Source organism: Centruroides vittatus, unplaced genomic scaffold (assembly GCF_030686945.1).
Source record: "Centruroides vittatus isolate TY-2023 unplaced genomic scaffold, ASM3068694v2 contig_18, whole genome shotgun sequence".
Classification (NCBI taxonomy): Eukaryota; Metazoa; Arthropoda; class Arachnida; order Scorpiones; family Buthidae; genus Centruroides; species Centruroides vittatus.
The window spans coordinates 6,283,000-6,296,341 of NW_027121101.1; the positions used below are offsets into that span (position 1 = coordinate 6,283,000).

Consider the following 13,342-nt stretch of genomic DNA (forward strand, 5'->3'; position numbering starts at 1 on the left):
TGCAAAACGCATCAAGCCATTGCCAGATCGTAATCAAAATTCTCATTAAGGATCAGTCCGCAACGCGTTTTATAAAGTGAAATTTGTTAATGATGCCGTTTAAAAGAGTGCATTAATACGTTATAATAGTGCAGAACCCGATAGTCGGGGGTAAGACAAATATTTACACAAAATTCCATTTTGTCAGATTGCTACGCCGGAAGGTGTTCGGTAGAAGATGGTCTAACGCCTACTTTAACGTTTCTCACTTAACTACCATTAACAGGTCATCTGTTCGGCCAGAGATGTCACCAGACAGATGGCTGCAATCAGAACGGAGGCGAAAAAAGAAAAACACAAGCTGGCACTTAAAGCTTTCTTTCCATGTGGCCAGTACTGTAACGCATCTCTTTAGTTCTTATTGCGCGATTCGCTAGAAGACGGACATTTTTCCGGAACGGACGGCGACGACGTCGGTGACAAACCACAGATAGATAGTCTTACTTTGCCAATCCTATCATAAAATCGCTTATGTAATTAATCATGGGGAACTGACACGGGCTTTCTGTTAAATCCTTTCTGCTGGCTAGACTCGGTGACTCTGGCAAGGACTCAGCATGGGGTGACTGTGGTACCTAGTCGACGCCCTTGTATGGCTCGGATGTTGCATATATCTCCCTTAATGTCCCCTGTCATCGTTTTGTGGCAGTGCGCAAGATGGATTTCTCTATCCTTGTCTCTACAAAACGACTGCCTTAAGCTATGGGATGCACTTAATGCTCTTAGGTGCGAGGTTCGATACGTCGCTAATTGCAGATTCTTCTCTTTTTTTTAGATCTTTAAATCAATTCTTCGTTCTTTTATCAAACTTTCTACTTTGGGCAAAAGTCTCTTGGTAACTCCGTAATTTCGATAAAAAGCTTTTCTTTCCCCGACAATCTTTTAGATCTTTATATCTAACATGGAAATTTTGACATGGATGTCCCCTCTCCCGTGGCAATTTTCTTGGTATTTTAAACATTTTCTCTCTGCCGTCCCGAAACTGAATAAGTACGTCGGAAGGTAATGACAGATAATTTCGATAAACGTCCTCAGTAAGCTAGATATTAGCTTATTGATGGACATAATGCATATAACGACGTCCTCTTCTTTATTATCCACGTAATTATAAGTTCGTTCCGGACGGAGTCAAAAAGTTAAGCGGAGAGATCATAGTAAACCGTGTTCTTTTTAGACAGGACCCTATTACGTCTTGGCAACGATGAAAAATAGCGTTCAAACTTTACCTCAAGTCATTAATATCTCTGGCATTGCACACGTGACATCGACCACGTGCATAGTGTAAAGTTGATTAACGATTTTCTTAACGATTAATCTAAACGGTCGGGATATATGTCATAAAAGTTCCTCAGACACTTTGCTTAATCAACGCTGGGTGCAAGGTATGCATTGTATAGAACGGAATTCTCCGGGGAAATTCGCTACAAAAACGCACCACCCTTGGATTTTTTTCCTCTATGTTTTGGCTCCGGTTATAAAAAAAAGAATTCGATGCTTAATGTTTTTAGAATTAATGTTAAAAATTTTTTTTCTTGAAAATTAAACTTTTCTAGTGACTGGAAAGAAAAGAAAAACTTTTCTCCGAACAAAAACAGATGAAAAGAATTTTATAAGAGAAAAATTGCGGTTAGAAAAAGAGAATATCATCACCTTTCCGATGCCGACACTGTCCTTTCTGCCTCCAGTCCTGAAGAGACAAGGAGGTGCAGGTGGTGGAGTGGCCCTGATGACGTCGTAGAAATTAGTAATAAATGAAGTAACCTCGCCATCAATAGCAGTCTGATGACGTCTCCGCTTCTTCGATGATAGATTAAGCCTTTGAGCAGCTCTGAAAAAAAAGAAGCAAGACGGATTTAGTCACATTTTTTTTCCTTGTGTATTTAAGAGAATAAACCATAATTTGACTCAATGTGACCACGAATTAAGTATTTATTAGGGAAAATATTTAGATCTATAACTTGTTTTAGATTAAGAATTCTTCTGACGATGGTTTTCTGATGATAAAATATTAATAAATTCTAAATTCTAGACACCTGTTTAAGGAATTTTGCATAATTCTGTTTCCGGATGAAATTTAATTTATAATTAAGTTTCCACAATAAATAAGTTTGAAGTTCTATAATGAAAAAGGAGTCTAAATTTATCATCTAAAGTCTATCGATTCTTCCCATCCGGCAGACAATTTCACTTATCAAAGTTTCACCGAAAGCTTTAAAGATAATAAGTATCTTCTTAAAATTTTTACAAGATGTTACCTTTCGGAAATTTTCTTGGCTGGAAGGTTCCTTGGTTTAAGTTAGCTTTAAACTAACATTTCTTGCTGCTAAAGTGAAAAGACCAACAAGGACAGAGGGTAGATAATAAAAAGGAAGAACTCCTGTCAACAAAATGGCGGTATCAAGAAAAGAGGCATTAAATCTACCTCCTCCTAATAAGGTAGATAAACATTCTCCGGTAAAGAAGTAAATTAGGTAACTGACAGGTAAAAGTGAACCGCTTCTAACGCTTAGAAATACGTTTCTTCGCCAAACACATAGACCGGAATCAATAAGATTTTCCTTGGTATTCCAGGGCCGTTGCAGAAGGTGAAGATTGCATCCCTGCGGGTTTGGACCCAGCTGTCAATAGCAGTCGTGGAGACAATACCGTCTTTCTTGAACAGAACAGAAAGAACTTATTGATGGTTCCGTCTTAGAGAAAGTAAGGTGTGTTGCTACCTCCGGGATGTCTTGCCCTTACTTGTACATGATTAACACCATGGCGGTTGCGGTATTTTAATTAGTTTTCTTTTTTAATTTTTAAAAATAATGAAACCTTCCAAAGCAAATGCAAAAGTAGCTCGCTGCTCAAAAAATGGCGGATAAGAAAAAAAAGGGGGCTTTATAGATTGCGTGTCTTTTATTCCGCTCGGATGTGCCGGGATTACCAACGTGCTGTTCGCGTTTGATAAGCATTCATTGCCGTATTCTAGCTACCTACTCCCTACTTAAAGGTAGAAAACATATCAAATAATAGAAGCGAAAAAAACATTTTAAAACTGCTAATAATTAATTTGTTAAAAGTTGATTGTTTCCGAAAAAATGGTTCAAATTTCGGCATTGTATGAAAGTTAAAAAGCCCCAAGCTGTCGACCAATCTTTACGTGATCCGATTGCATGATGCACAATGTAATTATGGAGATGTTTCTATTTGCAAGGATTTGTTAATTAAGTTTTACATTAATTACTTAGAATTGGCGAGCGTTATCCTTTGACAGCCATCTGATCCATTCGTTTGAATTTTTGTTTCTCTATCACTCTAGACGACCTTTCTCTTGCCTTTAATGATAGAAAATTTCCAAAGGTTTCGAATTTTCTATCAATGTAACAGATAGATACGTTTGCTCCAAGGCAATTTGGATACAATTTCAGTTTCTGAAACATGCAAACAAAGCGTAGAAATAAAGAATGGATCGGAACAACTTTTCAAATTTTAGTTCTTCGAGACGTAGAAAATCCGAAGAGCCATTAAACCTCTTTTAACTCACGAAAGAGGTTAGAAGTCGACCCACTAAATGAAAAAACCTGCGATTACCTGACGAAAAATAAACATAAACCGAGTTTAAGTCAATTTTTAAACCTAAATTAGCCCATTAAAACGAATTAATTTCACTCGGAAGTATCCAAAAGTTAATTAATTTTATTTAAAATACTAAAATTTAATAAATATCTCGTAAAATTTTGTGAAAGAACTTTTGAATTGCGTTAAATTTAAATGAAAACTTGAAGTTTCCTTTCTTTCATGTAAACTTAAATATTACTAAATATGTTATAAAAATATATTAATAAATACCATTAAATTATCAAATCTTTTCCTATAAAATAAGATTAATAACAGCTTTTGTTGGTGATATTTTTTTAAGCGTAATAGAGCGGTTCTCAACCTTTTTTCACTTGCGTATCCCTCGAGTCTCCTGTGTATAGACTTGTAGCACTAACCGATCTTTCTTGCATACCCCTGAGGGTACGCGTACCACCGATTGAGAGCTGCTGGTCTAATTGAAATAAGATACCGAGCCAAGAAAAGGAACTGTCAAGGAGTTTGTTAAAGTAGAAAGTGTGGTGCAAATCCCTTCTATCAGACTAAATTTCATTGTTTACAATTTTTTTGTATATAAAAAGATACCTGTTTTGGCAATTTAACGGACGTAATCGGGGTTAATGGATGTTTTCTACTGGAGAATTTCTTCTCATTTTAGATGTTTTTACCTACACCTTGTAATTTCTGTTTAATTTTTTCCATCTGTGACCCACAGGGGCATTTTTCTCTTTTAGGATTAATCTTTCTTTCCTTTTTCTTTACTTTCTTCTTCAAATCCTCGTTTCTTGACAATAAAACAATTTTTTCGAGATCAATTGTTTCGCTTAATTTCTTTTTTTAAGAGGATTGCGGAAGAAAAAATACATAGAGGAGAACCCCGGGAGATTAATTATATTTTAAAAAAATTGCCTGAAATTTAAGAGAAATGGCAGGTAATACGACTTAATTAATTAGTTGCTAATTTTAAAAAGTTGCCATGAAAGATCGGTTTGTTTATTTTATCGCTGATGGTGAAGAAAAATAATTAGTCAAATTTTTTTTTCCTCTTTTGAATAAGTGCGGAGGAGCTTTAAAAAGTAGCAAATTATAATTTATAATGAATTATATTTAATATTTTGATGAATAATCGTGCGATTTTCCAACAGAATTTTAATTATTGTTATTCTTCTAATGCGTATAATAAATATTGACTATTAAACTTGATCCAGTGTAAGATTATTACCGTTTGAATCTATTTATTAGTAATCAAAAAACGAAGAGAAAGTCGAGAGGGATTTTAAAAGGTTTATTTTAAACATTAAAATTGAATGTAAAAGACATCAAATTTAGTGGAGCCAAAATTTTCGGATTCCTGTTAAATCTGAAGGGGAATGATGTGTGGAGGGATAATCAGGAGAGGGAGCAGTCGAGAGACAATGAGCGAGAGGTAGTTGACACGCTGTCTCGAGTTGTAGCGGCAGCAGATGTGGTCTGGAGGTAGAACCTAGCCTCAGTCCTCAAGCCACTTCTGTCAAACTGAGTAACAGCTGTGCCTGGACATCGATCCAGCCGAGTGCAGAACCCTGTAACTCTCTTAGGGCTAACACTCCTTGCTGCCCGCTTCTCTGACATTCTGATGCTTTGATATTTCTCTGCCAGACAAATAAGTGCTCTTTTGCTAGCCTGTAATTTCTTTTTTTCTTCTTCTTCCTGCTAAATAAGAAACACTTACGGCTAAAAGGAGTCTTTTTCGAAAATAATGAAGCTATGTACACCACAAAACAATCCATTTATCTGATAACAAAGATCATTTAATCCAAGAAAGATTCAATTTACTAACGAAACTCGGTTCAAACTTTGTAATATAGATTTTAAATAGTTCATTAACTGCATAATTTGATACGTAAGTTCGTCATGTTCATTAAAATTTGCAACTGTCAAAATTATTAATTTTATTCGTCACGTTGTCGTTGCTTTCGAGATGATTTAATTTGAACGTATCCGTTTTCCCGGAGTAACGACGGTAAAAAGATTATAAAAATTAATTAGATACGGATATCGGCTATTACAAAATCGTTTAGTTACAAATAATATTAAATTTTTGACGATTTTCCGTCCAAGTAAGATGTGGAAATTAAAGCAATTCGATATAGGCGAAGCCAGGAGTGAGACGAAGGGGATGCATAACAGCTTACAAGCGAGCATTATTAAAGTCCAATATCCAGACAAGCTCCCTACTAGCTGCTGCTTGATTAATGAGTTCAGCCCTTAAACGTCACCTTGACACGAGCTTTACAGAAGTCATTGGCAGGGTTAAAGTACATGCCAAGAACAAGACCAATCAGTGCTTCTTAATTGAGCTATTTGTAGCAATTCCCTCGGGGGAAAAAACTTTAAATTTTAACAGGTTGCTATAATCTGATAGGGAACAACTCTGGCGGATAGATTCCGGTAAGTAGTGGAGTGGATTGATGTGTAACGTGGCAGAAAGCAGACTTATATATCAAAAAAGCCTCTCGGTTACGACAGGGAAGTAGACTAATGCCAAACACGAATATCGGAAAGCGTCAAAACTTTGTATTTCTGCTGAATATTAAGAAGATTTTTTTATTGTTTCGTGTTTATAGTTTTTCTTTTAGCAGAATTGTAATGCCCGTCATGGTTCTGGGACGATATTACATTCAGGATGTTCTTATTAGATAGTCGGGCAGTACTGTCCAAATAGAAAGTCTTCGTGTCTCCGGGGAACGAAGAAAGAGCAAATAAGACTGTAGAAAGTCAGAGAAAGACAAGAAAAGTTCGTTGTCGAGAGATAAGCTGGCGAATAGCCTGGGGCCATCCTTCTACATCTTTGAGGTATGGAAGTCTGTAAATATGAGACTTTTATCTATCGAGAATCTTGTTCCATTTTAAGAACATTTGTTCTTTCCACATGTATTTTGTTTCAGGTAAAGTATTTTGCTCGTAAAACACCTCTTGTATATATAGATTCGAATTGAACCGAAGAAGGAAATTTCATTTGATTTGCATTTCCTCTGTTTAAACTAAATTCTAATTACTAATTCGCTATTAAATATTGTACGATGGGATCGTGTAAAATACCACGGTCATAGCCGACAGGAGATCACCTAAATATTTATAATAAAGTGTCAACGATTTCAAGTTATTCGAATTTCTTCCACGTCAAGATTTAAGAGGATTAAGTTTAGCAAGAGATGATGAGGCTCATTTTCCAGAAAATTGATCATTTCTCGGGCGAGCAGAGCTTCAATTTCGTGCAGAAACTTGAATTTTTTTTTATATAAGTTACTGTAAAAATATTCATAAGGAGCATTTAAGCTGTCAATTTAAACGCCTCGACGTCTACTATATCTTGTGCAAGAGACGAGACCATCTATAATATTTCAATAACTTTTACTAGTGAAAACTGGAATATTTTTAATTTTTGCTATTTAGTCCCATAGAGAAAATGAAGCTTTCAATCATTTCTGATAGCTTTCATCTAGATACGATCGACTGTTCACAATAAAGAAATTGAATAGCGCACTACAACACCTTGTATATATTTTTATACCGTGTAATTTTTTACTTAATAGCAATCAATCAACTTGATGCAGCATGAACGAGAATGGTTCCGCATGATTTTTTCAATATTGACCGCACCTTGCTCATCATCTAAATGGAACCAGGGATTTTTCTGCTAACTTTTATCGCATCTAATCACAGGAAACAGTAGCAAAAGTTTGCCTTCTAATATTAGGATAATCGCTTCTGCTTATCTCATCCCTAAAACCCGTCCTGCATAACACCGAGAGTTGCAGAAGAAGTAGGGAAAGAATCGTTTTTCTTTTAAAACTTTCAACAAACACTTCATAATCCAGGTACAGAAATAAGTTAGATTAGATCATGTATCCTGGGGGACTACTTTTCTTTTACGTGGTCGTTCACGTGACCGGGTCAAAAAGGGGGAATAGCGGAGAAAAGTGAGATGCGCTCTACTGGAGGGAATCAAATCACTGCAGATCGGGTAGAAAAGGAAATTAGCTGTGCATCGATTGGAAATTGTTTTAGGGTGAAGATACGGTTAAAAGATTCCTCGCAATGGTATCTTATTGAACGAAATGCAAAAGAAAAAAAACTGAAGAAGGAGGGAAAAAAAATCATGGCAAAAATGCTGATGAGAGTTCTCAAATTCTGTTCAAACTCGATTCTGTTTCCGATACAAATCACAAACTTTTATAATTAAACTTTGTCAAAATTCTTTCAAATTTATGCTTCTAAATCCACTTAGTTCAATTTTATCTTCTAAATTAGTCTCATTTTCTACGTTTTTATATAATTTTCAAGTCATATTTCGGCACGGGAATTTTTTAGATCTGATCGAAAAAACTTCTAGTTAATTCTCTCCTTTAAAAAATAAACAATTCAAGGTTTATTTGTGGAAAAGGAGCGGTTCTAAGTTATTACTTCACTCTAACTTTATCAATTTTTGAACAATTTTAAAGCAAAAGTAGAATTTTTCATTTATTAATTTCGAAAAACTTCTGCAAAAATCTATATTAGATAAATAAATAAATACACCGAGTAAAATTTTTTCAAAATAATATTGAATTTACTACAAGCTTTTAGAACGTAAATAATCAAACATTTTCTATCATTTTAATAACTTTTAATACAAAAAAATACCTTCTATCATTCGAATTTGTGAGGAAAAAGAGTGCCTCATAATCTAGGAATATGCGGCCCAAACAAGATCACCAAAATTATTTAAATCCGTGATGTCGTCTATTGGTCGATTCTAAATATTGAATTTAAAAGGAAAACATCTCGTATATTCCGGAAAAGAAGAGGGGAAAAATCAGAGATTCGTTCAAGTCCGAAAAAGAATTTATGGATAGAATTTCTCAAAATATTAAATATCTGGAAAAATAGAATTGGATCCAATATCGAGTTATATGCACCAGCTTCACTACTACAGTTCGATGAGTACAGACAGAACATTGCAAGCGGCATCCTTCTAATTCCTTTCGGATCCTTCGGGGATTAAAGAGAATCATCCTCATGCATTTAATGTGATAAGATGAGAGGAATTCGCTCGAGATCCATTCTGTTCTCATCTATAAATTATTTATTGAAAAAATTATTTAGATTCTTTATGTAAGTATATAATCACACCGTTTACTAATTATGTATAAAAAGTGGAAGAAACGTAGCACATTTATCTTAAAATTTGAGAGAATATTTGAAGAGTGTTACATCAAGAAAGCTGTTTTCTTGATTGCGTCCTGCTTTTACTATATCCAATCTTATTGAAACTCATAATGACGAGCTTACTCGAACGTAGAAGTTCTTCAGAGATATAATCAGCGAAATGACAGGAAGGAAAGACAAGTCTTAATGAATGCGAGAGTTTGGAGGGTACCTTCCTTCCTTAAGTTTAATTAATTGCAGAGTTTGCAAAAGCATATGTGAAGAAGTTTAGACAGCAAGGTTTTCATTCAAATGTTCTATATTTTCTCTTTAATATTAATATATAAAATTCCTCTTAATTATACAAGTATTCGATAGATTTTAATTATTATTTGAAAAAAAATATACAGCGAAGTTGTAACAATTTGTCTGTAGGTTAAACGTTACCTGTTATATTAATTAAATTAATGTCATATAGTTAATAGCTGCTTGATTGACATTATAATTACTAGGTCTGTATTGTTAATATGTGCTGGTAGTAAAATTTTGATTTTCTCAGTTCGTGAGCACTTTACGGTTAAAATTATTATAATTAATTTACTATTCTATATAAAGAGAAGTTTCGGAAGTTGGAAACTTATCTAAAAAGGCCTGAAGCAGTTAGTATTGTAATTTAATATAATACAACTAATTTAACTTTCGGCACGTGTTTGTTCGGTGATTATTTAACAATTTTTGCTAACATTTTGCGCCGTAAATCTGAAATGGAGATCATTTTATTATTAAGACACCCCAATTCATCCGAGTTAGATGGAAACAAATTAAGATGGGTCAATACCAGAAAGACGGTTAATATTTCCCGGACGACCATTACTGTACGTGACTGGAGCAGGATTAAGTAGAGTCCTAAATGTCACATTTACCAGTAGTCAAGTAGAAACATGGCCAAACGCTTCGGTAACTCTGTCACACAACTTGCTCTCTCTTCAAACCTCCCTTCCTTTTCCAAACAAATGACTTTGAAGTAATCGTTCCCACACCTAAGAGAATGGAAACGACTGAATCCAACAACGTCTGAGCGATCCATCACTGACATGCTCTACTGCCTCTGCCTCCATTTGAACCAACCTCCGAATCATTTGCATTGTGTTACCAAAGTGCACTTTACTGAAATCAATGGTAATGTGATTAACTCGACTAAAATGGGGGGTTACAGTCACAGCTTAGGCATCCCTTAAAACCAGGGGCTCTCGTGACGATTTAAATGCTGTCGCTCTCCTTCATCTTTGGCAGAAACCTTGTCGAAATAAATGAATTCCCCATACTTTGTTTTCCTCAATGTTGTGGTTCTGTACCTCGTTTCCTTTACTTGCCTTTGTTTTAATTGTCTCGGCGCTTCATTTACGTATTTTTTTTCCTCAAAATTTGAAACTTATGAAGTTAAGAGGTTAAGAGTACGTTAAGATTTTCTCATGAAAATCTCCTCGAATAAAAGAATTTTCAGAAGAGATTAAACAGTTAAACTTGTTGAAATTATACAGCAGATGGATTCGATTTTTATTTATAAAATAATTACAGTCGAGGATGGTTTTTCTACATCACATCAGAAACCCTTGTAAGAAAAGCAGAAAAAAATTGATGGATAATTCCTTTCACTTGTCTTATGTACAGATTGTCTTTTCCGGAATTAGGAACCGGACAAGAGCTTATCTGCCCCTCTTGTCTTATTAGCCTCTCGAAACTTTTTGGCTATTATTTTTGTCAATCAACATTTTATGAGGAGAAACTCCTCTCCGATACATCAGAACCACACCCTAAAACAAAAAAAAGATAATTTCATCTTCTACAATCTCTACGGTTTCTTTTCTTTTTGCCAATAAACTTTTGTAAAGGGAAAATGACGAAAGAGGAAAAAAACTTTGCAGGAAAAGTAAATCCCTTTATCTAAGACCAATCATTATCTAAGCGATTGGTACCAAAAGAGCAGAGACAGTGAAGCAGAAAAGAAGCTTAGATGCATGAGAAACGGTAATGTAATGAAGTACATGATTGTGCAAGAGGTGTGAAAACTTATCAGAATAGACAGTAAACAAGGAGAATGCAGCAAACAATGATTACGTGTTAAGTCGCAACGATACCTCAGCTACGATTAATGATCTTAATCTGTGTGCTTGCCTAAGGCTTTCATCCGCTACCTTTGCAGTAATGAGATAACAGCTGGGTTTGGAATTAATGACTGGCCAGCTTAAGACCCCTTAAAAGGCTTTAATGGCGACATTTATTTTATCTCGCTCTGCCTGACCACATTCGCCTGCCATTGTACACTGTTTTAAGATGCGGATAAATGGACAATCTCGTGGGATTACCGAATTTTCCCAAATATTTGTTAATTCTTATCTCTATTTACAGATTAGCCTAAATGGTTAATTGAATGATCATAATGTACACCGTTGTGATATTTTTAATCGGTTAATCCCCATTAACAGGTTTTAAAATATACTCGAATTATTTCGTTTTGAAATTTTTTAATTATGTATTAAAATTCCTTGCTTCTTTCCGAGAATTTTGTATCGATTTCTAGAGCTCAATTTGGTGCGCCTCTACCTGCTTATCCCGATATTCCAGCTCGGTTGCCAACGCGATTTTAGAAGCCCAACTTCTTGATATAGCCGAGTATTACCGAGCTACCAACATATAAATAATGCCCAACAGAGGCTGATGATAAATGGAAAACAGATTTTACACCTCCAACCGATAACTGACTTTTCTGTCTTCTTCCTCCGGAGGTTGTCATGGCGACGAGAACCATCTGCCAGGACAAAATAACGTTTCTCTCTAAAAGTCGCTCAGGAAATAAGCAGCCTTCGACACAACCGGAATCCTAGGTACATACAAATATGAATCAGCCCGGTTAAGCAACAACATTGATAGAAATTTTCCATTTACGGTTAGAAATGCTCCAGTTCATAACTTGCCTATAGCGCTAGATTTTTAGCTGAAATCGGAATAAATTTAATTAATTACATACCAAACTTTATTAAAACGATAATCATTTAAAATACGTATTCATCGCAAATTTATCCCCAAGTAATATTTCTGCATCAACCTTTCAAAAAAACGAGAGCATAGATAAAAAGAAAATTAGGAGAAAAATGACGGAATAAGTGTAGATCTTTCGAAAAACTACAAATTTCCGGGCAAACAAGCACACTGAATAGGAAAGAGGGTCTCGCGTAGAATGTCACACGTGGAGTACCAGCTGAAAGATGTATCCCTACAGCCACCAGAAGGGCCAGTTTTCTCGAAGTGGAATGACCCATTTAGCTGACACTAAACTCATCTTATTTCACGCTAGTACATCCGTCTTGACTCACTCCCAGCTGATAGTCCAAAAATACTATTTCCCTTCTTTTTCTTACTCCCACTTCAACATCAGTCTCAACGTAAAGGAAAGATAATTGGAAAGACTTGGATACTCCGGAGATTTGGCATGATTCTACACCAATTAACTGCTCCAAATGACCTTGTGGTAGTTTGAAGTATGGACACTGTTGACGAGAACAGCCATAATGAATAATAGCTCCTTCATTACGGGCAGGTGCAGATTTTTTTCCTCATATTTTTCCTTTGAAAAACCGGGGATGTTATTGTTAGTTTTATCTGATAATTTAACCGGATGTACGTCGAATTTACATGAGATTAACCAGATTTTTTTCTTTCGGGCTACTACAACTAAAAAACTAAAAATAAAATAAAAATGAACCCATCCTTGTGAGTAACACGATCGATAATTGTAATAATAATTGTATTATTAAGTTATAAATTTGATTATTTCACGTTGGTGATTTCGATTTAAAAGTTTTATGGATTAAAATGCGGGTTAATTAAAAGCACGAGACATCCGATGTTAGTTTTATTACCTAACTTATACCATAATGCCTATTTTCCCATTCGGTTTCAAAAACAGTAAAAGTATAAGGTCTGGAAGAAAAAGTTTCCGTTCCATTGACAGTTTATAAGTGAGGATTAGCGAAGTTCTGATAGAAGTCAGTGAATTCCATCAAAGGAAATAGATGTCTTAATAATCCAGGAAATACAGTAACAGGAAAGGAAGTGACATCATTCCCATGCCAGTTTGCCATTGGTTGGCTCTTTTTTCCTTCTTTTAGAAGAAGAAATATCGACCTGATGCATTCAACCTCGTAAACTCTTAAAGAATACTTTTATTTTTGTTACATAAATTTATTTGGCAGGAAACTCTGTCGAGATGACTTAATTAGAATATTTAAGAGTCACATTTAAAGCTTATTAATATTCTAAAAGTGAGAAATTCGCCAGAGCGTAAAGTTAGATGTGAAACCAAAACGAACCGACAACAAGAGAGGAGAAACGTCTACAATGTGCATCCTTGTGTACTTGAAACGTGCAGACAAACACACAAACACAAAGATAGCAGAATAGGTAGCATTCCATTCAGTGGAGCGAGAAAAGGGCTTTTCCCACTAGAAGTGTGACAGAGACTAAAGTGACACTAGATTCTTTGTCAGTAAATATG

The 13,342-nt window shown here is 35.2% G+C and overlaps 1 protein-coding gene across 1 annotated transcript in view; it reads right to left on the reverse strand.

Annotated features, from left to right (window-relative positions):
* The window catches only part of LOC136969607 (kinesin-like protein CG14535), an 82,134-nt gene that overhangs the window by 23,200 nt on the left and 45,592 nt on the right, over nt 1-13,342 (reverse strand). Inside the window, 1 exon segment of the mRNA XM_067263840.1 lies at nt 1,690-1,867. Within this exon segment, the coding sequence (XP_067119941.1) occupies nt 1,690-1,867 (178 nt within the window).